At 47.8% G+C, this 26,711-nt stretch overlaps 2 protein-coding genes across 5 annotated transcripts in view; both read left to right on the forward strand.

Moving 5' to 3' along the window:
• JAKMIP1 (janus kinase and microtubule interacting protein 1) overlaps positions 1 to 26,711 on the forward strand; it is a 174,796-nt gene that overhangs the window by 106,674 nt on the left and 41,411 nt on the right. For all 4 annotated transcript variants that reach the window (XM_039468597.2, XM_074395872.1, XM_074395874.1 and 1 more), the window contains 6 exons: positions 5,101 to 5,310; positions 5,775 to 5,894; positions 9,000 to 9,146; positions 10,400 to 10,540; positions 11,684 to 11,743; positions 26,500 to 26,628. In XM_039468597.2, coding sequence (XP_039324531.1) covers positions 5,101 to 5,310; positions 5,775 to 5,894; positions 9,000 to 9,146; positions 10,400 to 10,540; positions 11,684 to 11,743; positions 26,500 to 26,628 — 807 coding nt within the window. The remainder of the gene's footprint in view (positions 1 to 5,100; positions 5,311 to 5,774; positions 5,895 to 8,999; positions 9,147 to 10,399; positions 10,541 to 11,683; positions 11,744 to 26,499; positions 26,629 to 26,711) is intronic.
• Positions 21,495 to 22,463, forward strand: LOC141583972 (uncharacterized). Its single transcript, XM_074395875.1, has one exon. The coding sequence runs from the start codon at positions 21,717 to 21,719 to the stop codon at positions 21,852 to 21,854; it is 138 nt and encodes a 45-aa protein (XP_074251976.1). The 5' UTR covers positions 21,495 to 21,716; the 3' UTR covers positions 21,855 to 22,463.

The raw sequence follows: 26,711 nt of genomic DNA on the forward strand, positions 1-26,711 counted from the left end.
GCTTAAGGTGATTGTAGTCAACATGGGGCAGTGACACTCTAAAGTGGTTATGGTCACCATGGGGCAGTGACGCTCTTGCTTAAGGTGATCATGGTCAACATGGGATGGTGACGCTCTAGTTTAAGGTGGTTGTGGTCAACATGAGGCAGTGACACTAGTTTAAGGTGGTTATGGTCAACATGGGGTGCTGACACTCTAGTTAAGGTGGTTCTGGTCAACACGAGGCCCCAGCTTTGCCCTCAGAAGGGGCTCTGAGGTGTGGCCCTGATCCTCATGGTCTCCCGTGCCCATGGAGCACTATCACATCTTTGTCCAGATTGGCAGTGGGCAGGTGGGTGAAGAAGGGTGTGTGGACTTCACTTGAGACTGCTTTTCTTTTTAGAAGTCCCTCACACTTCCACTTCCACCTCTCTGGCCAGAGCTGACTGAGCTGTACCTGCTGCAAGGAGGGCTGGGAAATGTCGACCCCTATTGCATGCCCTGCAGCTTCTAAGAAACCATGGCGTGGTGCTCTGTTAGTTCCCTGGGGCAGCTGTAACAAAGTACCACAGGCTCAGAGGCTTATAATAATGACATTTGTTTCCTCTACAGTTCTGGAGGCCAGAAGTCCCAAATCAAGGTATCGGCCAGGCTGTGCTCCCTTTGAAGGCTCCGGGGTGAGAGTTTTTTCTGGCCTCTTGCAGCTTGCGGTGTGGCCGGCAGTCCTGGGCATTTCTTGACTTGCAGTTGCACCCCTTCGGTCTCTGCCTGCACATGCCTTCTCCCCTGCGTGTCTGCGTCTTGTCCTCTTCTTTTAAGGATGCCAGTCCATGGGTGTAGGCTCCGCCCTAACCTGGTATGACCTCATCTTAATTTGCGTCTTCATTTCATCTGCAGAGGCCTTATTTCCAAGTAAGGTCACATTCTGGTTTTGGGGGTAGATGTAACATTTTGGGGGATATTATTCGCCCCACTACAGGTACCAAGAATGAGAATAGATGTTGGGGTAGTAGCCTGTGCTTTCATCTTTGATTCCCCCAAACTTTGCAATAAAGTGGAGCTCACCAGATCAGTCATGGGTCGGTGGCCTTGTTTTCACTGAGATGCATTTCCTGGTGGCCTTGACTGCCGAGAAACAACTGGGCTCTGTTCCTGCGGGGCAGAGGGGACAGTGAGGGCTTGGAGAGGACAGTCTGAGTTTGAGTCGTGGTTCTGCTGCCAACTAGAGCATTCGCACATTCCCCTTTTTGAGCCTCAAGTTTGTGTGTATCTTGGGGTAAATGATGTCCACCTTAAAGATCTTTGAAAGACTCAGACAGTGTCTCTTAAGTACAAATTATTACTTAGCTCACGCTAGCATTAAGAGAGATGTGATAGCCAACATCAAGTTTGTCATTCTTTCTGGAACTCTGTTGATTGAGATTCTTTTGGTTGCAAGTGACAGAAATTCCATATCAAACCAGCTTAGGCGATGGGAGTCTGTTGGCTCTTGTAACCAAAGTCATGGGATTCACTGTAGGTGCAGCTCCTGGTGCCCTAATGATGTCACCCAGGATCCTGGGTTCTTGGGCTCTGCCCTGCCTCCTGCTGTGTCATTCCCAGGCTGTGGGCTCTCATGCTGTGCTGGGGAGATGCCACCACCGTGCCAGGTCCTGCATTCTTACTCCACACAGCCCAGGATCCCTTTCTTAATTCCTAAGGAAAAACAGGGGGATCCTGGCACCACCCTCTCTGGCCATTGGTTCTGGTCGGCTTGTGCATCTACCCCTGAAGCAATTACTGTCGGGACAGGCACATTTAGTTGGCTTGAGCCGATGGGGACTGCCCTGGGAGCTTGCTGTGGTCTTGGCTCCACCCCTTTCCTACTGCACATGCTGAGACTGGGTGTGTAGGAAGAGGGGAAATGGATGCAGGAAGGAAGCTGAAGGATGTCCCACAAGGTGAGCAGTTCTAGGAAGCTGGGGATCTCCTCAGGGTCCTGAGGGCAGCTAGGTAGGATCACTAAGAACTCAGCTTGTGATCCAGGATTAAAGTCAGTAAACAGTGAGTGTGCCTGCCGCTTGCTACATGAGCTTGGCCTGTCCCTTAACCTCTGGGGTCTCAGGACTCTCCTGCTGGCTCCGGAACGTGTTCTGCATTGGCCATCCGTCCGTTTCTAGATGCCATCTCTCCTGTTTGAGGATGTTTTCTAGGAAACTTTGTAGTGGTGTCTGAAGCAGAAGCCTTCTCTCTCACCAGGACAATGGGGTGTTGGTGCTCTTCCAGGTGGAGAATTTGAGATATCTTGCTCGAGATGGTGCTTCCTTTTGTGGCGAGCTAGTGCAAGACAGTGGTGGGGGCTTCACAGAGAAGCTGATGCTGAGGGGCACAGGCGAGAACCCCCCCTTACCGGTGACAGACAGGCTGTGAGCTTGCAACACCCTCAACTATCCCTACCAATTTCCCTCGCTTTGATGCTATTTTTTTTTCCCTCGTAGCACAAATCACTTTCAATCACTATGATGTCTGCTTATTTATTATGTTTATTGCCTACTTCCCCCTCCCGCTGAATAGAAGCTCCTAGGGCAGGTAGTCTGATCTGTTCTTCTCACTAACGTTTCTCAGCACCCATGGATAGTGCTCAGCTCAGTATATGTTGAATTAATGAAAGCGTGCTTGAGTGGATTAAATGAATGAACTCCTTCTGCATAATTCTTTCTGCTTCCGGGTTGGCATCTACATTGGCAATCGTGTTTTCATTATGTTTAAGGATTCCTCCTGTGGAATGGATAGCATTCCTACCCATTTGGAATTTGCCGTACTGGGGATTTGAGATTTGGGCCAAGAAGGTAGATGCTGGTGGATCACCACCAGGGGGAGCAGTGGGCATGTTCAGCGGCTGCTTGGGAGAGACTGCACGGGGCACCCATTGCAGGGGCCAGGAGATCATCCCGGCCGATGGAAATAGCATTTTGCCTTCCAAAGAGAGGTGCCTCAGAGAGCTCTTAAGTACAATTTAGTATGTAGCTCACAACTAGCACGTAAGAGAGACGTGATAACCTCCGGCAAGTTTATTCTTTTTCCCTGAACTCTACGTCAATTAGGATTCTCTTGGTTGCAAGTGACGGAAATCCCACATCCCAACTGTAGCACTGTGGCACTTGGCTGGAAAACCTCTCTGTCTGGAATCTAGGGGTGCCATTTCCTTTCTTCTCTCATCTCTATGATTTTTTTTTTCAGTTTTTAGTGGTCTTCTTTTAAAATAAAATAGCCTCATGTTCCTTAGGGGCTAAAAGAGATTAATGGTGGCAGCAAACACCAGTGGCAGGCTTTCAATGTGCCAGGTGCTGAGCCAGATTCTCTCCGTGGTTGCTGTAAAGCTCCCCAGCAATTAGGCAGGGTTGGTTCGAAAGCCTTCTTATTGTCCACATTTTACAGAGACAGAAGCTGAATCAGAGAGGTGCCCCAACCTGCCCAAAGTCATATGGTAAGGGTCGGGGGGTGGGTAGGATTTTAGCTTGCTTCTCTCTGCTATCAGAACAGGGTTCTTAACCCGAATTCTCTGCTGTGGCAGTCGTGTCTGAAATCAAGGTGTATGATTTAGAAGTAAGAGCTTTGGATTTTCATCCACTGAAATGTAACCTGCTACGTGAGCTGGTTGAGCAGGAAGAGGCTTCGTGTCAGTTTCCCTGAGGCCCCTGTAACAAACGACCTCAAACTTCACGGCTGAACATGGCAGAAAAAGTGTTCCCGTACAGTTCTGGAGGCCAGGAGATTGAAATCATCATGTCTGCATGACCGCATTTCCCCCTAAGGCTGTAGAATAGGATCCTTCCCAGCCTCTTCCTGCTGCTGGTGTTGCCGGTAGACCTGGAGTTCCTCTGCTTGAGGCCATGTCCCTCCAGCCTCTGCCTCTGTCCTCACACGACCTTCCCCTCTGTCTCTTCCGCTTTCATGAGGACACCCATCCTAAGGCCTCACCCTGCTCCAGGATGACCTCGTCTTCACTGATTGCACCTGCAGTTACCCTCTTTCCAGATAAGATCCCATTCTGAAGTTCCGGGAAGGGCATGGGTCTTGGGGAGCTTCTGTTCAACCAGGGCAGGGCCCTCACTGGAGCATCTAGAAAAAGCCAGAGTGGGTGACCTGGGGCTGACGCTTCCTCCACACACTTCTCTGGTGTGGTTCCCACACTGTTACCCGTGCGGAATGTGTTCAACACTGCGTTGAGCCTGTGTCCGTTGACACTCCCTCGTGGGAAGGCCGGATAAGAGAGCCCTGGGGTGAGCTGAAGATTAAGTTCAGGGTCATATGTGGAGAGGCTGCGGTCCCTCTGAGATCCAAGCAGAGGTGTCAAGCAGCCAGCTGGTTCTGTGCCTGTGGAGCTCACAGAGAAGCCACGGCTGGGCGTGTGTTTCAGATTTGCTGCAGATGTGGGGTTGATGCCTTCAGGGAGGACCTGGCTGCTTGGGAGAGGATGCAGAGGGAGAAGAGGCCCCAGCCTTGGAAACTCCACTCTTCAATGGCAGCCAGAGCAAGACAGCCTGTAAAGAAGAAAGAAACAGAAGTGGCCTTGGGGAGAGGGAGCAGGAGGTCGTGAGTCAGGGGTGACGGGGTCAGACGCTGGTGAGGAGTCAGGGCGGGAGAACAGAAAGTTGTCCGGTGGGTTGGGTGGCCAGGAGAGCACTGGTGACCTTAGCTATCTGGTGGTGGGGGTTGGGGAGCTGTGACCAGGCAGGAGAGGGTCAATGACTGAGAGGGAGACATGGGCTTGGAGACGGGAGAGAAGCCAACTCTGCCAGGAAGCTGAGCTGCAGAGGCCTGGCTGGAGGCTGGTAGTGTTTTGTTTTATTTTATTTCATTAAGGTGAGAGAGACAGGGGCATACACAGATGTCAGTATGCGTGTCAGGTTGAATCTGTCCATGCTTCAGCCCCTAGCTCTGTCTCCTTTGTCTTGAAGTGACGGAACAGGCCATGGGCTGCAGGCTATGCTCGCTCTGCATCCAGAGTTTACTGAATTCAGTTGACTCAGGCCAGAGACACTGCTTTGACCTTTCCCTGGGCCTAAGGCCCCAGATAGGGGAGAGATTTCCTTGGTCACAAGCCCCTAGGGTTAACTGCTTATTCTTTCTCCTTTACAGATGGATGAGATCAAAGGGAAAGACCGTGTGATTTTGGCCTTGGAGAAGGAACTTGGTGTGCAGGCTGGGCAGACCCAGAAGCTGCTTCTGCAGAAAGAGGCTTTGGATGAGCAGCTAGTACAGGTTAAGGAGGCCGAGCGGCACCACAGTAGCCCAAAGAGGGAGCTCCCACCTGGGATCGGAGACATGGTGGAGCTCATGGGCACCCAGGTGAGGGGCAGCAGCTTGTGGAAGACTCGGGTTGCTTCCCCCTCCCGGTTCATTTTTCTACAGGAAATTCTTCTGGTCAGCTTGCCACAAAGGACACTGAAGCAGCATGTATTCATTCATTCATTCATTCATTCATTCACTCAGTATTGGAGGGGATGTTGTGAATTCTTTGTGCCGGACACTGTGTGAGGTGCCAGTGTGTAGTAACCTTTGTAAGAGATGCAGGGTGGGAGGGGCGCAACCACAAGGTCCCCGGGAGCCACGGAAGGGTTTGAAGTCTCAGTGGGCTTCTAGATGCAGTCTTCTGAAAGTGTGCAGTGTGCTTGGGTGTTTCCCCCTTGCTGTGTGGCATGCGGACCCCTGAATAAGGATCTCACCCGTTATGTCATGTGAATTTTCTAAGAAGGCTCCACACAGCTTCTTCAAAGTACATTTGCATCTTGACTTTTTTTTTTTTTCCTTAGGATCAACATATGGATGAACGAGATGTGAGGCGATTTCAACTAAAAATTGCTGAACTGAATTCAGTGATACGGAAGCTGGAAGACAGAAATACGCTATTGGCAGATGAGAGGAATGAACTGGTGAGCAGCCTCCGAGAGAAAGACGGTGGCTCATAGGGTGCAAGGAAGGGGCCCTGGGTCCCCAGAACATGCCCTGCACAGAAAGTTAACGCAGAGGCCTTCTGGTTTTCTGAACTTTCTTTCTTTCTTCTTTTTGATTAAAAATCTAACACACACTCATTGAAGAAATCTCTTACTGCCATTTGTTTTTGCAGGAATTTATCTTTAGCAAGCAATTGTAGAAGTTCTGGGAGAAGCATGGCGAGGATGTTCATTGCAGTGTTGTTTACATTAACAACCAAACTCAAAGCAAATCAAAAATGAAAAAAACAAAAAACCCAACTGTTCAATAGTGAAGCACTGGGCAGAGTGACTGTGGAATATTTATACAATGAATTCTATACTGTCATTAAGATTGGTGATGGAGACCCTACTTAATTGACATGGAAATGTGTTCATAGTAAATTAAATGAAAAAAATAGTTTACAGAACAAGAAAACATTGTCATTATCTTGGATATTAGAAGTTGTTCTTTTAGGTGCCATAATTATGGGTAATTTTAATTTGTGCTTATCTATTTACTTTTTTGCATAAAATTTTATATACTTGTAAAATAAAACTTACACATTAATTTTTAAAATAACAATCATGTACTTCTGGTTAAAAAAGCAATCTCCAGTAAAAATAGCAATTTCATGAATACATTTACATTTTCCAGATAACAGCAAAACTAATTTTTATGTAATGGCAGTTGATACATCAACTTCTTGAAAGAGGCCTCATAATTTTTATGTTTGTTCTAATTTTTAATGAAGGCAAGTATATCTGCAGAATATTTGAAAAAAAACAAGTGGTGAAAAGTGTCAGTATCACTTCTTCACAACTTTAACATGATCAAAATAAATTCATTTCCTTCTAGTATTTATTTATTTATTTATTTTGGAGACAGAATCTTGCTCTTTTGCCGGGCTGGAGTGCAGTGGCATGATCTGGGCTGACTGCAACCTCTGTCTCCCAGATTCAAGTGATTCCCCTGCCTCAGCCTCCTGAGTAGCTGGGACTATAGGTGCGCACCACCACACCGGGTTAATTTTTTGTATTTTAGTAGAGACAGGGTTTCCCCATGGCCAGGATGGTCTCAATCTCCTGATCTCCTGATCCGCCTGCCTTGGCCTCCCAAAGTCCTGGGATTATAGGCATCCTTCCAGTATTTTTAAAGGCATATTTTTATGGCTTTACTCAGACTGTACATCTAATACTATGTCTCTACTTTTCATTTAAATATTTATAAGCTCATAAATACTCATGAACTGCAAAATAGTTTACTGAGTGGATTAGGAAAAAACACAGGCTTCTGGAAACATGTCAGATCAGACTGAAGTAGTTAAAAGTAGAAACTGGTAAGTTTGCCAATGCTTCAGTCTTTTTTTAAATTTTTTATTATTTTTTTTGTGACAGAGTCTTGCTCTCTTGCCCAGGCTGGACTGCAATGGTGTGATCTCAGCTCACTGCAACTTCCCCTCCCGGGTTCAAGCAATGCTCCTGCCTCAGCCTCCTGAGTAGCTGGGATTACAGGCACCCACCACAACACCCAGCTGCTTTTTGTATTTTTAGTAGTGACAGAGTTTCACCATGTTGGCCAGGCTGGTCTTAAACTCCTGACCTCAAGTGATCTGCCTGCCTCAGCCTCCCAAAATGCTGGGATTACAGTCATGAGCCACTGTGCCTGGCTTCAATCTTAAAATCATGAGGTAACTACTGCTAGTTTGGGGTGGTTCTTACATGTTTTTAATGCTTAAATAAATACCTTGAAACCCACCAAGAGACGTTTTTTTTTTTTTAATTTTGTAGTTACGAATTGGGATTTCCCCATCCTGCCGCCGCCACCGCTGTGTATTGTTCTGCAACTTGCTTTTTTCAGTCCATTGATCAATTACAGCACTTGCCATCAGTGCTTAAAGATCTGTCTCTGTCTTTTTACCAGCTGCTTGGTTGGTAGTCCATTGTGTGGGTATGCCATGGTCTCTTCAACTCTCTTCCCAATGGTGGATCTTTAGACTGCTGCCGATTTCTGGATTTCTGTGAGGTGCCACATACCTGTCATCTCAGCACTTTAGGAAGCCAATGTGGTCAGATAATCCTTGAGCTCAGGAGTTCGAGACCAGCTTGGGCAACACGGCAAAACCCTATCTCTAAAAATACAAAAAAAAATTAATTAACTGGGCACAGTGGTGCACACCTGTGGTGCCAGCTACTTGGGAGTTTGAGGTGGGAGACCACTTGAGTCCAGGAGGTCAGGCTGCAGTGAGCTGAAATCACGCCAGGGCACTCCAGCCTGGGTGAAAAAGTGAGACCCTTTGTCAAAATGACCCATGTCATAGTGCCTACCTCCTGTCTCAAAAAAAAATGCCATGTAGAAGATACATGTGTGTCTTTACTGACTTGAACCTTTATTTCAAATCGGTAAAGACACATGTGTATCTTCTACATGGCATTTTTTTTTGTGGGGGAGGTTTCTAGAAGTAAAATGGATGGGTCACATGGTACATTTTGTATTTCAGCCTATACTATCAGAATATTTTACCTTAACATTTACAGCCTGGGGAGTAAAAGCAGGGCTCTAGAGTCAGTCCCTTGTGTTTGATTCTTGGTGAAATCAAACCACCACTCTGCAGAAGTGTAAAGCATTCTTGGCACGTTCTTTGTGAAGTTGGTCCCATTGCCTCCTCCCTTTGGGCTCAGGTTCTTCTTTGTTTATAAAATGGGGATGGGGAAAGTTCCCTCTTTACACAGGCTGTGCCTGTGGTTGTCATAATATTGATAGATAGTTAAGTTGTTTCTGATTCTTTTCATGAAAATAACCCTGAGGAGACTACCAGTATGCATTTAATTGGTACCACGTACCTAGGAGACAGGAGCTGCCATGATTCTCATTTGAGAGATGAGGAGCTGAGGCTGAGAACTTGCCCGTTGTCATGCAACGAGCAAACAAGTGTGTCACCCAGGACACTGGCCTCAGAAGGGGTCCTAAAAGGGACGAGGTTGAGTCTCTGCTCACCTCGGTGCTGTGACCTCGGCCATCCATCTTCAAGTTGTCTGAGCCTCTGTGTCTGTTTCTGACCACAGCTGAAACGCTCGCGAGAGACTGAGGTTCAGCTGAAGCCTCTGGTGGAGAAGAACAAGAGGATGAACAAGAAGAATGAGGATTTGTTGCAGAGTATACAGAGGATGGAGGAGAAAATTAAGAACCTCACGCGGGAAAATGTGGAAATGGTGAGCCGTGGGCCCCGTGGGGTCAGCCCTGGCATTCCCATCTCTATGTGGGATTCTCCAGCCCTGAACCTTCCGGTCCACGTGTTCTGGGGCCCACCTGCCACCCACCTCCCCATGAAGCACCAGAAGCAGCGTCAGTCAAACGTCTCTTCCTTCTCTCCATCTGTCTTGCATTCACTGTGCTGTGGGTGTTTGTGCCAGAGAGTCAGACAGCTGTGTCCTTAAACACATCCCCCATTCTCTCTGAGCCTGTTTCTTCCTATGTACAATGGGAACGAAAATATCAACACTGCAGGATCATCAAGAGGCAGAAATGGTAGCACGCAAAGACCTCATAGGACACCCGTTACGATGATCACTGGCGATGCTCTGCAGAGGGCGATTTTCCTCCAGCTAGGATGCCTGGCGTTTGTGGTCAGTTCAGGTGTCTTGTAGTTGACAGTTTACAGAATGCTTTCAGGTTCGTTGTTCAGAGTAGTATCAACCCCTGTTTCACAGCTGGGAAGACGGAGGTGCTGAGAGCATGCACGCTCCACCGTCTGTACCATAGCAGGTGAAGGGGTGTGTGTGTGTGTGTGTGTGTGTGTGTGTGTGTGTGTGTAATTTGCTGTTTTGTGAAGTCCTCGTCTTCCCCTGCCTTCCCCTCCCAGCTTTCTAGGCTCATTTCAGATGTCATCTTCTACACCCAGGCCCTGCCCATCCCTTCCTGTCAGCAGCGTGCACAGTCAGTCCCACATTGGGCTTGGTTTTGGTCTGCCCTGTCCCCTCTTCCAGCACAAGACATATTAGTCCATTTTTCACACTGCTGATAAAGATGGACCTGAGACTGGGTAATTTATAAAGCTGAAGAGGTTTAATGGACTCAGTTCCACCTGGCTGGGGACGCCTCGCAACCGTGGCAGAAGGCTAAAGGCACATCTTATGTGGCGGCAGACAAGAAAGATTGAGGGCTAAGTAAAAGGGGAAAGCCCTTATAAAAACATCAGAGACTTACTCACAACCATCAGAACAGCATGGGGGGAACCGCCCCCATGATTCAATTATCTCACACTGAGCCCTTCCCATAACACATGGGAATTATGGTTCCAGATAAGATTTGGGTGGGGACACAGCCAAACCATATCGGGCCGTCATCTCTTTCATCCTCCCATCCATCTGTCTGTACCTGCACCCTTAAGCCCCACTCCAGCGCTGTCCCTAACAAACATTGTTGGTGGGTAATGCTGCAGTGGTCTCTCTCCCCCTGGCTGCAGAAAGAAAAGCTGTCGGCGCAGGCGTCTCTGAAGCGGCACACCTCCCTGAACGACCTCAGCCTGACCAGGGATGAGCAGGAGATCGAGTTCCTGAGGCTGCAGGTGCTGGAGCAGCAGCACGTCATTGACGACCTCTCACTGGTACATCTAGCATGGCTGGTGCAGCTGCCCCTGGTGCAGGTGGCACTGGGTGACATGGGTGTCAGGAATGGGCTTTGGGACTCAGGGTGATGCTGCTGAGCTGGGTCAGGGTCAGGCAGTGCTGGCTTTGGGATGCACCAAGCTCACCCTGGTGTGCTCATGCTTGCTTCATTCTGCTGTCAAGCAGCCTTGGCTTAATTGAGATCACTGGTACCTGGGGACGGTTTCCATGGCTACCCTCTTCTCAAATCTTCTCCCTGTTTGCTGTGGTTAAGAAGCAGCATCAGTTTTAAGGATGTCTTTTGCCCGTTAGAGACTAGGCATGATCTGTTCCAGAGAAGGCTTTTTGTTTGTTTATTTGGTTGGTTTTTAGCTTAGCAGTTGCAGACTGTGAGTTTGAGCCCACAAACTTGAACTATATAATCAGAACAGCACTTAGCTAAATTTGCCTGTGTGCTTTTTAGACATGTATATGGGGAATGCATCTATCAAAGCGGGGTGAGTATGTTAAGCAAGTGGGGAATTACATCCAGAGAATTCTGCAGCTCTCTGTGAAAGGAGCTTAGGTAACAGGCAGGGAACACCCACAGGGAGCTTTAGCTGGATCTTAGAAGCGGAACGTGTTCTGCTGTCACCTGAGAGGGTGTGTGATGGCTCCATGCACTGGTCTTCAAAGAACAGAAAAGCTAGTGATCAAAATTCTAGAAAAGGCTTTGATTATAATTGTCATGTTCATTTTGCCTGCCACCATCTCTCTCTACCACTTTAACTTCTCTCTTTCTTTCTTTCATCTGTCCGTCCGTCCATCCACTCACCCATTCTTTCATGCTTCCATCTACTTATCTATGCATCCATCCATCCATCCATCCATCCATCCATCCGTCTTTGCTTCACTACATAAAAGACTCAATGCAGCTTAGGATGAAAAATATATTTCAATGAAATAACAATAAAGTCAAAAGGTGGATAATAAACTCTCCCTGTAGCTCTCAGTTCAGAGAAGCAGCTATCCTTGGGCCTTTAGAACTTGAACTAGCCATACCTGGTGCGGATGGGCAGGCATAGCTCTGTTTGAGAGCCAGTGGCTTTGTTACCTGAGATGTGAGGCTGGCTGGAAATGCCAACTGTTGTGTTTCCTTCTAGGAGAGAGAACGGCTGTTGCGCTCCAAAAGGCATCGAGGGAAAAGTCTGAAACCGCCCAAGGTGAGCCTGCAATGATACACCTGCCCTGCCTTGCCACCGAGTCACAGATGTGCAGTGCAGATGGGTCATGGAAGCGGGGAGGTTTCACAGAGGGATCCTGAAGCAGAGACACACACGTCTCTGCATGCCTGATGATGAAGAGCCTGTCATCATCGTCTCTCAAGGCAACATAAATATGGCCGTGTGATGCGACCCAGTTATTGTAATTTATTCATGGAAAACTTCCTGATGAATTCTCTACTTAGGCCTCAGGGTATATTCACCCAAAATTAAAAACATAAATACTTAAAGCTTTTGAAGGATTTAAGGGACTTTTAGGATTGGTTTTTATCAGAACATATCCCGTTCTCAAACAAATCAAGAGCTTTGTGTTTTTTTGGAATCACGCGGAATGCAGTCTTTTTGGAAAATATAGGTCTGCTATTTCCTAGTAACAGTGTCTGAGGGAGCTGGGCTTGGCTAATTCAAATGCCCACAGGGGCCAACCTGGAATGTGAAGAGCACATAGGAGCTGATACCAAAAAGAAAAGATGTAGTTTGCATTTAAACCCATAAATCTGTTTTTCACTTCCACAAAGACACAGGTCTCCTCATCTTTTTTTTTTTTTTTTGAGGCAGAGTCTTGCTCTGCCACCCAGGATGGAGTGCAGTGGCACAGTCTTGGCTCACTGCAACCTCTACCTCCTGGGTTCAAGTGATTCTCCTGCCTCAGCCTCTCAAGTAGCTGGGACTATAGGCACCTGCCACCAGGCCCAACTAATTTTTGTATTTTTATTAAAGGCAGGGTTTCACTATGTTGGCCTGGCTGGTCTCCTTTTTATTGAATGCAAGTGTCCTGCTTGGTTTATCTTTTGATTAAGATGTGGTTATAGAGAAATATTTCTCATCAATAAGGAAAACAGCTGTGCAAATGTGATAGTGAATGGCCAAGAACATATGGTGTTGGTGTCAGGGTGACAATAGGAAGTGGTAGGCGCTGTGGCAAACTGGGCCCTGAATCCTGGTTGCTATAAGAAGGTGGACTGGTGGTGTCAGATAGTCTAGTCTTTCAAGAGATATGTAAATCCTTATTTATTAGCATCCTAGGGCTGCCTTAACCAGGCACTACAAAATCAGTGGCTTAGAGCCACAGAAAAAGGCTGGGCACAGTGGCTTATGCCTGTAATTCCAGCACTTTGAGAGGCCAGGGCTGGTGGATCGCTTGAGCCCAGGAGTTTGAGACCAGCCTGTGCAACGTAGCAAGACCCTTTCTCTACAAAAAATTTTAAAAATAAGCTGGATGTGGTGGTGCCTGAAGTCCCAGCTACTTGGGAGGCTGAAGTAGGAGGATTGCTTGAGCCCGGGAGGTCAAGGCTACAGTGAATTATGTTTGTGCCACTGCACTCCAGCCTCAGTGACAGAGCAAGACCCTGTCTCCAAAAACAAAAACAAACAAAAAAAAAAAAAAAGGAAAAAATGTATTGTACTGTCTTACAGTTCTAGAGGCCAGAATACAGAAATTCAGATGTTGGTAGAGCCATGCTCCCTCCCTCCAGAACCTATTGCAGACCCTTCCTTGCCTTCTCCTAGCTTAGAGTGGTTACCCAGCAATCTTGGGTGTCCTTGATTTGCAGCTTGAATTCCAATCTCTGCCTTCACTGTCAGTGACATTCTACCTGTGTGTCTCTGTGGTTTCACTTATAAAGCCACCACCCAGGCTGAATTAGGAGTCCACCCTGCTCCAGTGTGACCTCATGATAATTTAACTAATGACATCTGCAATGATCCTATTTCCAAATAAGTCACATTCTGAGGTACTGGGGTTGGGACCACAACCTGTCTTTTTGGGGGATATGGTTTAATCCATAACACCTTACTTTATGTGAAATTGAAGGATTTTAAATGTCTGTAATGCTGTGGTCCAAATACAGGGTTAAGCATCCCTAATCCAAAAATCCAAATTCCAAAATGCTCCAAAATATGAAGCTTTCTAAGCACCAGCATGGGGCCATGAGTGGAAAATTCCGTCAGCCTCATGTGACAGTTGCAGTCAAAACATGGTCAAAACTTTGATTCATGCATAAAATTATTTAAAACATTATATACAATCCCCTTCAGGCTATGTATCACATATAAAATATATATGACATAAATGAATATCATGGGTAGACTTGGGTGCCATCCCCAAGATACCTTATTCTGCAAATATTCCAAAATCTGAAAGACATCCCAAATTCCTTCTGGTCTCAAGCATTTCAGATAAGGTACACTCAGCCTGTAAAATATGTATCTGTGGGCCACATAAAATCAATCAATCAATCAATCAATCAATGATAGGTTAAGGTCCTAACTCCAGTAACTCAGAATGTGAGTTATTTGGAAATAGGATTATTGCAGATGTAATTAGTTAAATTACCATGAAGTTACACTGGAGTAGGGTGGAATCCTAATCCAGCATGTGTGGTGGCCTTATATATGAAGGCATAAAGACCATAAAGACACACAGGTAGAATGTCACTGACAATCCTCCTGGCACAATTGGAGTTGCCGGGTACAGTCTGGCTCCCAGGATGCCTCCTGGTGGCCTTTACTATGGCATTCAGGTAATGCCACTCACGGCGGTCTGGTTCATTGATGATTTGCTGGGTCCTGGATTCTCGGATGAGTATTTACACTATCTCATTGAATTCTCACAACCAGCCTGTGTAGTTGGAATTATTTTTTCAATTTTATAGCAACAGAAAACATATAGATATAAAATATAGAAAAAACTCAAGAGAAAAATTAAATTAACAAGGCTGAGTTTCAAGCTCAAGTCTGAGACTCCAAGGCCCAAGCTTTCCCCAGCAAGCTGAGTCCAACACAGGGAAAGTCTCTGCACATGGATATTAGAAACTCAGAAGCGGGAAGTGGTTGGAGTAGAACTTGTTTATATTTAAATACAGACGTTTATAGAAGAAATAGAACCATGTTATAGAATATCTGGGAATTAAATGATCTGTCACCCGTGGTGCCCCCCGGTACGTTGGTGTTGCTGTTTTAACACATTTCACCAGCTGTAACTGTAGTATACAGGTTTGCATCCTGGGTTTTATTTAACGTTATACTGCAAGCCTTTATACATGTGATAGCTGTCATTGTAAATACAAATTTTTATGGCTACCTAATCTGTTGAAGAGATGGGCCGTAAAGTGGTTTACCGTTCTCTAATTGCTGGGCACGTTGCTTTGAGCTCCTCGGCCCTATGAATGATGCTGCAATAAATGTGCCTCTGTTTGCGCAGACAGCTCTTTCTGGGCCAGCTCTATTTTATTCCCTGGCTGTTCAATGTGTCATTAAGTGACTACACCATTATTTAGCACCCTTTCCTCTATCTTTGGACTTGCTGCTTCTGTAAATGTCGCCACAGCAAACAGCTGTTGTGTGGAAAGCTATGTCCATAGTCAGAATCATTTCCACATATAGTCCTAGATGTTGAAATGTGGTTCAGAAGGTGAGGAGGCTTTGACCACAGAACATCGCCCCACCCCACCCCACTGCCTCACGGAACAGTGTCAGCATTCTGCACAGCTGCCAGGAGTGTGTGTAACAGCCACTTTCACCATGGGGCATATGTTTAAAAGGCACAAATCTAAAGGGTGTGCAGTTTGTCCCATTAACGGGATGTGCTGTAGCATTACAGACCCCATAGAGCTTCCATGTGGGGTTTTGAAAAAAATCTCTTGTTGAGCCAAGACTTTAGTTTTCAAGTCTATATCAGAATGCCTGGAATTAAAAAGAGGTTTATTTTTCCCCTCCTTCCTGATTTCTTTCTTTTTGTTTTGTTTTTTTGTTTTGTTTTGTTTTGTTTTGTTTTTTTGAGACAGACTTTTTGCTCTTGTTGCCCAGGCTGGAGTGCAATGGAATGACCTCGGCTCACTGCAACCTCCACCTCTTAGGTTCAAGTGATTCTCCTGCCTCAACCTCCCAAGCAGCTGGGATTACAGGCTTGTGCCACCACGCCTGGCTAATTTTGTATTTTTAATAGAGACAGAGTTTCACTATGTTGGCCAGGCTGGCCTTGAACTCCAGACCTCAAATGATCCACCTGCCTCGGCTTCCCGAAGTGTTGGGATTACAGGCATGAGCAATCATGCCTGGCCATTCTTCCTGATTTCTGAATGTGTTTATGAGAGGAGAAATTCACAAAGGATTAGAATTGAATCCTGATTTGCTACATTTCCTGTACAACGGGCAAGGACAGGGTTATGTCTGTCCTGCCCACTGTGGCTTGATCATTGCCTGGCACAGAGCAGGTGGTGACTAAATAGTCCCTAAATAGTTGTTGGCTGAAGAAACGAATTGCCTTTACCAGAAAAATGTACTTGTATGATACTGGATTGTCCCAGAAGAATGGTGATGTGTGGTCACTTTAATGAAGATAGTTCCGTGCCATTAGGAGGCCAAATTTGGGGCTCTGCATAGAAACTTTCCTGAACGGGTTTAAGGTCTTTTCAATTCACTGTTTCCTGGGCCCACCAGCACTTTTTCTTTTTCTCAAGATTCAGTGTGGACCAAGTGTTCTCTCATGTTCCTACTTAATCCTGGTGTCGTGCGGGCTGGATGGAATTAGTGCTTCACTCCATCAAGGCCCGAGCAGGTTTTTAATCCAGGGTTGCCTTTCAGGACTAACTTAAGAAGCTTCTCTTTCTTCTCTACCACAGGCCACAGGCCTTCGGTACACTTGGCTTTCTATGTCTATGGGTTTCACATCTGTGGATTCAACCAACCTCTGATTGAAAGCATTCACGACAAAAAAAAATGGGTGGTTGCATCTATACTGAACGTATACAGACTTTTTTCCTTTTTTTTCTGTTTTGAGATGGAGTCTCACTCTGTTAACCAGGCTGGAGTGCAATGGCACATTCTCAGCTCACTGCAGCCTTCACCTCCTGGACTTTTTTCCTTTTCATTATTCACTAAACAATACCATCTAAAACTACAGTCTTGGCCAGGTACAATGGCTCACACCTGTAATCCCAGCACTTTAGGAGGCCAAGGTGGGCAGATCACAAGGTCAGGAGTTTGAGACTAGCCTGACCAACATGGTGAAATGCTGTCTTTACTAAAAACACAAAAATTAGCCAGGCGTGGTGGCGGGTACCTGTAATCCCAGCTTCTTAGGAGGCTGAGGCAAGAGAATCGCTTGAACCCAGGAGGTGAAGGCTGCAGTGAGCCAAGATCATGCCACTGCACTCCAGCCTGGGCGACAGAGCAAGACTCCGTGTCAAAAAAAGAAAAAAAATTATGGTCATGCATGCCTTAACAACAGGGACACATTCTGAGAAATGTGCCATTAGGAGATTTTGTCGTGCAGACATCCTGAAGGGTATTTGCACAAACCTGGATGATCTAGCCTCCTGCACACCTAGGCTATGTGGTCTAGCCTGTGGCTTCTAGGCTGTAAGCCTGTGCAGCATGCTACTACTGTACTGAATGCCACAGGCAGCTGTAACCCAATGGTATTTGTATATCTAAACATAGAAAATGTGCAGCAGAATTACAGTATTATGATCTGATGGGAACATCATTGTATACTGTTGTGGATTGAAATGCCGCTCTGATGTACGTGACTGGGTCTACATTTGCATTGGATTAGGTACGGTATTATACGTAATCTAGAGATGAGTAAAAGTGTACAGGAGGATGTGCATAGGTTGTATGCAATTACTAAACCAATTTGTATAAAAGGCCTGAGCAGCTGTGGATTTTCGTATTCGTAGGAGGTTTTAGAACCAGTCCCCCATGGATACCATGGGATGACTAGACTAGTTTCTTTTTCCCCTGAAATGTCCATATCACTCTCTGTCCCTCACACATGGAAGTGCTTTAACACTTTACCAAGGGCTTTGCTTGACAAAGTACTGTGGTGGATGTATTGAAGGTTCCAGAATTTTCTGAAAATCTGACAGCCCCATCCCGGCTCTCCAGCTCCTGACTCTCTTTCAGAAAGACCCTAGCAAACCTCCCTGGTCTCCCTGTGGGAGGGCACCTCCAATCACCCCCACACCCCAGCTTGTGGAAGATGCAGTCAGGGGAGAGCAGTGAGTATCAGCCTTTGTCTTCCTGGGGCCTTTGTGTCCCTGAGGGCCGTGACTCTGCCTTACTGGACCTGCCCAACAGTCCCCTTGTGGGATCTCCTTCAGGGACAAGATTGGTGTTGATGATCTCATTTTCCGGGGAGCCTGCTGGTTCAGCGTGGGCTCAGATTAGCCCCAAGGGAGAGGTTGGGGAGAAGGACCCTGAGTGGTTCCTTGGGCCATGTCCTGGGGATTGGGACAGGGGACTTGCTTAGGACCTGGCCTCTGGCCACGTGGCAGTAACTTGTGTTGCAGGCCATTGAAATTTGCACAGAAGCTACATCATCATAGAGTTCTCAGCGTATGCATAATGGCTAAAAATCAGTACAGTTTACTCACACACCTTGGTTAAAAGTAGGACCAATCATTTTGGATAAGGTTGGGAAATTGTAGCCCCAAGCAGTATGGGGGTCAAGCCCCAGCTACTAGCTGGATGGGGTTGGGCAAGTCATCTAAACTCTCAGAACCTCGGTTTGATTCTTAAAATGAACATTACATCCATGAGATCAAACGAAGCTTCTGATTCTTTGCTCAATGCATAGCAGGTGATCAGAAAGTCAGAGTGTCTCCTTCTTCCTTTATCTTATAGCTCAATAACTTTCCTTTGGAGAACCTGTTAAATGCAGATTCCAAGGGACCTCAACGCCCTTTGCGGTAACCATCCTTTAAGGGAGGTCTGGGGAGCTACACTGGGAACCATCCAAGCTCCATCAGAAGGAGAGACCCTTTCTTGGGTCAGTGCCTCAGTGCTGTGTCCCCTCCTCCCCAAATGACCTTGGGTCTGCTGTTGCCAGGGATTGGAGGACGCCTGAGGTCTGGCAGGCCATTTCTGTCAGTGACTCTTGCATCCATTCTGATCTAAGATCCTATGGTTGTTTGCGATTGCCCTTATTCCTAGGCTGCCTTCCCTATGGCTGTTGCCAGTGTGTGAGCTCATGAGGGCTGGCTGGTGCCCTGGGATCCAGCGGCTCAGGTCCTATCTAAGCATGTAGGACCTATTTAAACTTGACCCCTAGCCGTGCATCTCTGAGGCCAAGCCTGCTGCCTGGTGGAGGGAAGGATGGGTGCCAGCAGCTGGTTGTACAGTAAGTGCCTTTGTCTGCCTGGGATGCCCAAGCATTTTTTTTTTCAGACAGAGTCTCTCTGTCGCCCAGGCTGCAGTGCAGTGGCACAATCGATCTCGGCTCACTTACAACCACCCCCTCCTGGGTTCAAACAATTCTCATGCCTCAGCCTCCTGAGTAGCTGGGATTACAGGCAGGTGCCACCAGGCTTGGCTAACTTTTTTTTTGTAATTTTAGTAGAGACAGGAATTAGCCATATTGGCCAGGTTAGTCTCAATCTCCTGACCTCAAGTGACCTGCCTGCCTTGGCCTCCAAAAGTCAAACATTTTTTCATCAGGTGCATGCGTTTTTCATTTGCAAGTTTTGCCAAACTACCCATTTTTTCCTTCGTGGTCGTTTGCGGTTGCCCTTATTCTAGGCTGCCTTCCCTATGGCTGTTGCCAGTCTGTGAGCTCACGAGGGCTGGCTGGTGCCCTGGGATCCAGCTGCTCACAGCTGCTGGCACAGTGCCCTGCACTCGGGAGGCTAACAGTAGTGACTGCCTCAGACCAGTGGCCACTTCACATCTGTCTACAGGGCTTCCCTTGGTTGGCATACAGCTGTGGGCCCTTGGCTGGGAGTGGCATCTCTGATCAGAGGTAGGAAGGGCACTGGCAGCAGAACTTTGTGCCAACCCCACCAGGTAAGTGGCTGATGGAAACCAAAAAGTCTCTGAGGCAGGTCTCAGTCAATTTAGAAGCTTATTTTGCTTAGTTTAAGAAGGTACCTTGAACCTTTCTCCAAAGATGATTTTGAGGGCTTCAGTATTTAAAGGGGAAAAGCTGGCTGGAGGGGAAAGCAGGGGGTGTGGTCACATGACCGAATTCATACATGTTGAGAGAAAAGGAGCAGCAGGGGAATCGCCCCGTTTATTTAATTGTCTTGTGCTCATTTACATCAGCGCTTTACATAAGATAAGGTGAACATGGAGCAGCTACCTGTGTAGACGCTTAACCTTTTCTCTGCAGCTCTCTGCTTAGGAAAGGCAGAAGGGAAGGCAGCTTCTTGCATGACTCAGCTTTCAGCTTACGTTTTTCCTTCTGGCGGAGTGAACTGGGGTTCCGAGTTTTTATTTTCCTGTCACAGCAGGCTCCATGCTAGAAGCATGGGAGGCCCCTCCGAGCACTGCTCTGTGTCCCGCCTGCTGGAGGCCCTTCGGTAAAGGACTTGGGGAAGATGTGGGTCCCGAGGATAGGACACTGGGACAATTATGAAGAGGCAGGAGCTGTGTCCTGGACCCGGGCTGCTCAGCAGATAAGCACACACACCAGATGTGCTGGTCCTGCAGGCATTGCCAGAGGAGCCGCTGCTTGCGCCGTGGAGCAGAGCTCCGGAGCCTGACGTGGCCACAGAGGCTGCCTCGGGTATCTAGTCCAGGGTAGCAAACACCATGGGGACATCCAGCTGCCATTTGCAGACTTGGAAACAGACAGGTGCCATTACCTATGGTGATTCTCGGCAATTTGTTCATACAGAGCAGGAAACTCCAGCACCAGGAGTGAGCAGGGTGGTGTCTGGGTCTTCAAGGAGGAGCTGCTGCAGAGGCTGGGTCTGTAGGCACCTGGCCTCCTGCCTGGTTTCAGGAGGTGACTTCAGGTCCCGTGGGGAGGGGGCTTGAGGCAAAGGCTCCAAATTACAGCCCTGCCCCTCCAGGCCCACTGTCTTAGGTCTGCACTGCCAGGGGCCAGAACTGGGTATCTCAGGTCTGCACTGCCTGGCCGAGTGGTGTTTCATTAGGAAACATGGCTTAAAGCGTAGCTGGCACTAAATTGAGTGGCATATAGAGTCACACAGTTCACCTGATGGATACTTTCAAAAGAATAGAGCATCATGTATTGTTGAAGTTGAAACATACATGAATTTTGCTATGTACATTCCTTCTTTCATGAATTGCCCATTGCCCTTTAATATTGCTTCGGTATCTGTCAAAGTACAGATGTTTTACTTTTTTATGGTAAAGTCTGTCCGTTGTTTTCTTCATCATGACAGTTTCTGCTTTTGATGTTATGTCTGGTGATGCTTCTCCAAGAAATGGAAGACTCTCAGAGACACCCCTTCTGGGCAGGGGAACCTTTGAAGACTTCGATGCAGTTCAAAAAATTAGTTTTTCCGTTGGGCAATGGTTTGTTTTGACCTATAAAAACGGTGAAACAAATGCTGACACAATGATGGCAGAGAAACTGATGAATTTCACAAGTCTAGGGTGCATAGCGGATGGTTGGGCATCAGCAGAGAAATTTCCCAAACACATGAGGACAGAGGCAGCTCCTGGGTTTGGGTCCCAAGGGAGAATCTCTCCCTGCATTGCCATTGCTAGTGCTGCCCCAGGGTCTTGTGATTGTCCGGGGACCCAGGGCCTGTGCAATGGTGTTGACAACAGGCTCTTAGCTCAGGGAGGATGGGATCTGGGAGGAAGGTCCCTAGATAATAAACTGGCTCAGAAGCTGGCCTCTGTGACAAATGCTCCCCAGTCTGCCTCTGGAAACCTCTCCCTTCAGCCCAGGGTTGACGTGACCAGCGTCTGGAGCTGGCATCCCTTTTAGTGAAGGTGCGTCTTCCAGCACACTCCTGTTCTCGGGACTCTGCTGCAGACGAATCCCCAGGAAGCCGTGGAGACAGTAGGGCGGGTGTGTGAGAGGAAAGGGGAGTGCGTGGGGAGAGAATTGGTGCTTTTTCCCCAGACTGGAGGAAGCCCTGAAAATGGATGCCGAAGATGTGCCTTTCGCCTAAGCCCACACGCAGGGCTGGCGTGTCTGCAGCGTCACGCTGTCATGGAATATGTCCTCTTTGTGCTGTACTTCTCTTTCTTCCTGTGTCTCTGTACCCTGGTGTGCCTGTACTTCTCCGGCTGCCAGGAGATGACCTATAAGCATGAAGGTAGGTGGCTGGTTCGGGGTTTTGTTTTTTGAGGTTCTGTGGCGGTCCCTGGCTGTGACCGATGCTCCTGCCTGTGCCAGGCAGTTCTGTTGAAAATGACAGGAAAGTGAGAAGACAGGCAGCAGAGACAAGCTGGATCCAGTTGAGTGGCTACTTGTTTTGGGGGGTACCTCCTCCTTTTCCCTGTGCATCATTTGACCTGCTAAGGAAGACCACCTCTGTATAGTCAAAGTGTAAATGGAGGAGACATGTTTACTCTTCATTCATTTCGCCACAACTGATTTCTTTTTTTTTTTTTCTTTTTTTTTTTTTGACAGGATTTTGGTCTGTCACCCAGGGTGGAATGCAGTGGCATAATCACAGCTCACTGCAGCCCCAACCTCCCAGGCTCAAGTAATCTTTCCACCTCAGCCCCCCAAGTAGCTGGGACTACAGGCATCAGCCACCATACTCGGCTAACTTTTTAAACAACTTTTTGTAGAGATGACTTCTCACTATGTGGCCCAGGCTGATCTTTAACTCCTGGGCTCAAGCGATCCTTCTGCTTCAGGCTCTTGAAGTGCTGGGATTACAGGCATGAGCCACTGTGTCCGGCCAAAATGGAATCTTAATCTGAACCTGGATTCATTTGTAAAAACAAATCAACGAAGAGAGGCTTTTGTTAAAGGAATATGGAAGGCTAGAGGAATTAGCCTTTTTATTCCATAGATGGTCTCAGAATGAGCAAATGGTGGACATTTTTGCTCCTAAAGTACCTCTTGTGAGGAAAAACCCAGAGACTCTTAAAACAACTGGACAGCTTTTTTCATGCTTGCCATTTTTTTTAAAGCCCACTATGTGCCATACATGAGAGGAAACAATGTTTTCTAGGCGGTTTTCCCCTCATCCTTTGAGAAGCAGGTGGTGAATTATTTCCTGCATATTTGGAAAATGCCACAAAACCAGGTGCCTTGCCTTCAAGGAAGACAGCTGCTGTGTTTCCACCTGTAACATTCACGTATCTTTTCTATTTTTATTAATAAAGGTACACATATATCTAGATATTGAGTATATGTAGGCTTCCAGCATAATAGAATCACTCAAGAAAACTCTTCTTTAAAGAAAACAAACTAACCTAGTGCTATAAAATGTTATAAAAAAGTTAAGACCAGGCGCGGTGGCTCATGCCTGTAATCCAGCCCTTTGGGAGGCTGAGGTGGATGGATCACTTGAGGTCAGGAGTTCGAGACCAGCCTGGCCAACATGGTGAAACCTCATCTCTACCAAAAAAAAAGCTATACAAAAATTAGCCAGGTGTGGTGGGTATGGTGGCATGCACCTGTAATCCTAGTTGCCCGGGAGGCTGAGGCAAAAGAATCATCTGAATTTGGGAGATGGAAGTTGCAGTGAGCAGAGATGGTGCCATTGCACTCCCTCCTGGGAGACAGAAGGTGACTCCATCTCAAAAAAAAATAATAATAAGTTAAAATGTTTTTAAAAATACCCAGCATAAAGACCTGAGTGGCTGGGTCCCAGGCAGCTCCTTTCTGCTATGGAAACTGCGTGTGTGGCGTGTGGCCATGGATTCCGCTCCATTGCTATAGCATTCAGATTGGACTGCCTTTTTGTGTTTGATTTCTGCCCTAAGAGCAGCTTCGTTCGCTTCAAGAAGCATAGTTCTGTGGAGTCTTGGCCTCTGGGGCCGTATGATATGATAATTTCAGGGGCTCCATTGGGTCTGGAGTTAGGCTGTTTGCAAAGGCTGCTCTACTTTAAGCACAGGCGGCAGCATGGGTAGTTAATGCCCTGTCTTTGGGCTTGATAGTTGAGTCCTTAACTAGCGTCCTGTGGAGCCTTAACAAGTGAATAATCCTGGGTAATTGAAAACTGAGTTCTTGGCCCGAGGAAGGTACCTGTCGCTGACGTGGATGGTCACAGCCCAGCAGGTTGTCCTAAACATTTGGAAAGTGTGTGACTTGACGATGCTTCCTGGGCTACAGCAACAAACAGACCCATCCCCAGAGGCCTTGCAATTAGCAGTGTTTGCAGGAAGGTCGGCTCAGCGGCTGCTCAGAAAAATGTGGAACCTGGAGCTCAGGGGGCTGACCTGTGTGTGTGTGCAGAAGAGCTTGAGTACTGCAGATGCGTTACTCCTGTGGGTGCCATTGTCACCTTGGGATGTCACTACCACTGCTCTCTAGAGCTCATTGGAAGATTCCATGATATCTGAAGTCAGGTGGGAGTCTCATCCGGAGGGGAGATTTGAGTAGATGATTGTCTCCAGCCTCTGTGAGGAGAGAAATGACACTGAAATCGATGGTGCCCATAGTCCTCACATACCTGCCAGTGAGACTCAACTGGGGCATGTAACCACATGGTGCCCAACTGATGCCAGCTGTGTGAATGAATGGAAAGGGTGTTATGTGCAAAACGAATTCTGTTTGTGATAGACAAACTAGCGTGGCTTTGAGTTCATTAACACTGGGATATAGCAGGGAACAAAAGGGCCAACCCCCTGCCTTCGTGGGGCTTCCATTCCAGGGAGTGGGGTGAAGACTGTCGGGAAACACACTAGCCTCCTGGGTCTTATGTCAGGTGGGAGACATGCTATGGAAAGGAATAAAGAAGGAGGCCGAGAGGCTGCGGTGGGGATCGGGCAGGAGGGACTTGAGCACAGTGGCCAGAAAGCCTTTTCTCATACGGTTGCGTTTGTGCAGATATCTGAAGGAATCTAGGGAAGGAGCCATGTGGATTCTGGGGAAGAGCCTCTTGGAGGGCAAAGGCCCTGTGGCAGGTGTGTGTGGGGTGCAGGAGCCTGGCGTGGAGGAGGAGAGGAGAGGAGGAGAAGGGAGGCATGATGCCAGGGCGGGATGGGAGGTAGATCCTGCAGGCCCCGCAGGCACTTGTAGCCTGCATGGTTGTTGGTGGTTGTAATAATTCCAGAGAGAGATGTTGGTGGCTGGGACCAAATGAAGGTGTCAGTGGAAGGAGTGGGGGAGAGGGCTGGATTTTGAGTTGAAGGCGAAGCCAACAGGGTTTCTCCCAGAGAAGGCAGGCATGAGAGGTGGAGAACAGAGAGGAAGACTCTCCTAGGATTAGGGCCTGAGCAACTGAAGCATGAGCTGCTGCTGCTGGACTCCGGTTAGACGGCGGGAGGCGCAGTGCTGGGGGTAAGTCACCGCCCGCTAGGATTCCACGATGCCATGGAGGACGCAGCTGACGAGTGAGCCTGGAGTTCACTGGGGAGTTCGTGCCCCACGCATATTAAAAAGCAAGGAGGAATGTGGGGTGGATGCAGTGCACGGAAAGACAGGTGCCAAGTGCAAGAATGTTCTGGGTGACGTGTAGTGGTGGGTGCCTCCCTTGAAGCCCCTTCAGAAACCGTATAAGGTGACAAGGATGTCCCTGCATCTTCTTCCCTGCCTTATTTCTGAATTATTTCCTAATTGTGTTATTAACTCTGGTATCTGTCACATTTTTCTCACATTTACAGACATTTGGGTAAAACACGCAGGCTCGGAGGGGCCCATAGTATGTGGGGAGTGCCTGGCTTTTCTCTGTGAGATGGGGGAGCTCTGGGTGAAGCTGGGTTCTGGCTGAGCCAGCAGAGCCTGGGGCTGGGCTCTGGAATTTAGTTTTGATTCTTTCTTCATGGTCTGAAAAGCGTTCATTGATTGTAAAAACAAATAAAATCCCTGTCAGGGCTGTCTGGGAAAACAAAATCCTAAAATAAGGGACATTGATCTGGTGATTGTGGGTCGATGTCTGCAGCCCCCAGGGGATGCGAGCTCCTTGGGGCAGGGACTTGGCCTGGTTTTGATCCTGTTGTATTCTGCAGGCCTGCCCCATGTCTGTCCCATAGAAGGAGCTTAACCAGTGTTTGCTGAGTGAATGAATGGATAGACAGATGAATGAAGCCTGGTAGCCTATGATATTTGGAGTGAGAGAAGTGCCGTCAGGGCAACTCAGAGGCTGGCACATAGAGGCTTACAATTTGCCTCTGGATCTGAGTGATAGGCGCCTGAAGGTTGATTGCACCATTCCTTCTCATTCTGTGGATGTTCCCAGTTTGCAATAATAAGAAGTTAAGCAGAGACTGCCTCTTAGCATAGGTCTGGCCGGAACTTGGGTCATGCATTTGCCATGCTAGTCAGAGCGCTGGAACTGTGGGTGAGCTCTCCACTCCTTCAAGCTGTTGCCCCCTCTGGTGTCCATATTCAACCAGTTCTTCTCCTTGGAACTGGACATCTCCCTGGGCCCTGTCCCCCCTTCCCCTTGGTACAGCCAGTGCGCTGCTCATGGGGCGTGATAGTGTACTGGGCTGCTTTCTGGGCACAGGGCATGCATGGCTCCTTTTTTTTTTTGCTCACAGGTGAGGTGGCTTCCCACTCCATTTGCCAGAGAAGGAGGCCGGTGCCCCAGGGGCCAGGTGGTTTGCACAGGTCTACAGCGGGAGAACCTGGGCCAGGGTCAGACTAGCTCGCTCGGGCTGTAGACCCTAGGGTCATCCGCCACCTGCTGCCGTCTTTTCTCCCAGTCAGCCAGCTACGAAGCCCACCAGCCACATCTTGGGATGCTCCAGTGGCCCAAATGCCAATCGTCTCCCCCGCCCCCAGCACTGGCATGCCCACGACCAGGGGCTGGTGGACTCTGGGAATCCTCAGTCATTTCTAACGTCATACAAATTGCATTTTACAGAAGCATGTTGTGGAGACATTTTTTGGATTTGATGAGGAGTCTGTGGATTCAGAAACGTTGTCCGAAACATCCTATAATACAGACAGGACGGACAGGACGCCAGCCACGCCTGAAGAAGACTTGGACGATGTAAGCAAACCCGCAGAGGGGGCAGGGCCTCACCCCAGATGCTCTCAGGCAGCACCTCCTGCCTTCGGCAGTTGCAAGTTCTG

Source organism: Saimiri boliviensis, chromosome 3 (assembly GCF_048565385.1).
Source record: "Saimiri boliviensis isolate mSaiBol1 chromosome 3, mSaiBol1.pri, whole genome shotgun sequence".
Lineage (NCBI taxonomy): Eukaryota > Metazoa > Chordata > Mammalia > Primates > Cebidae > Saimiri > Saimiri boliviensis.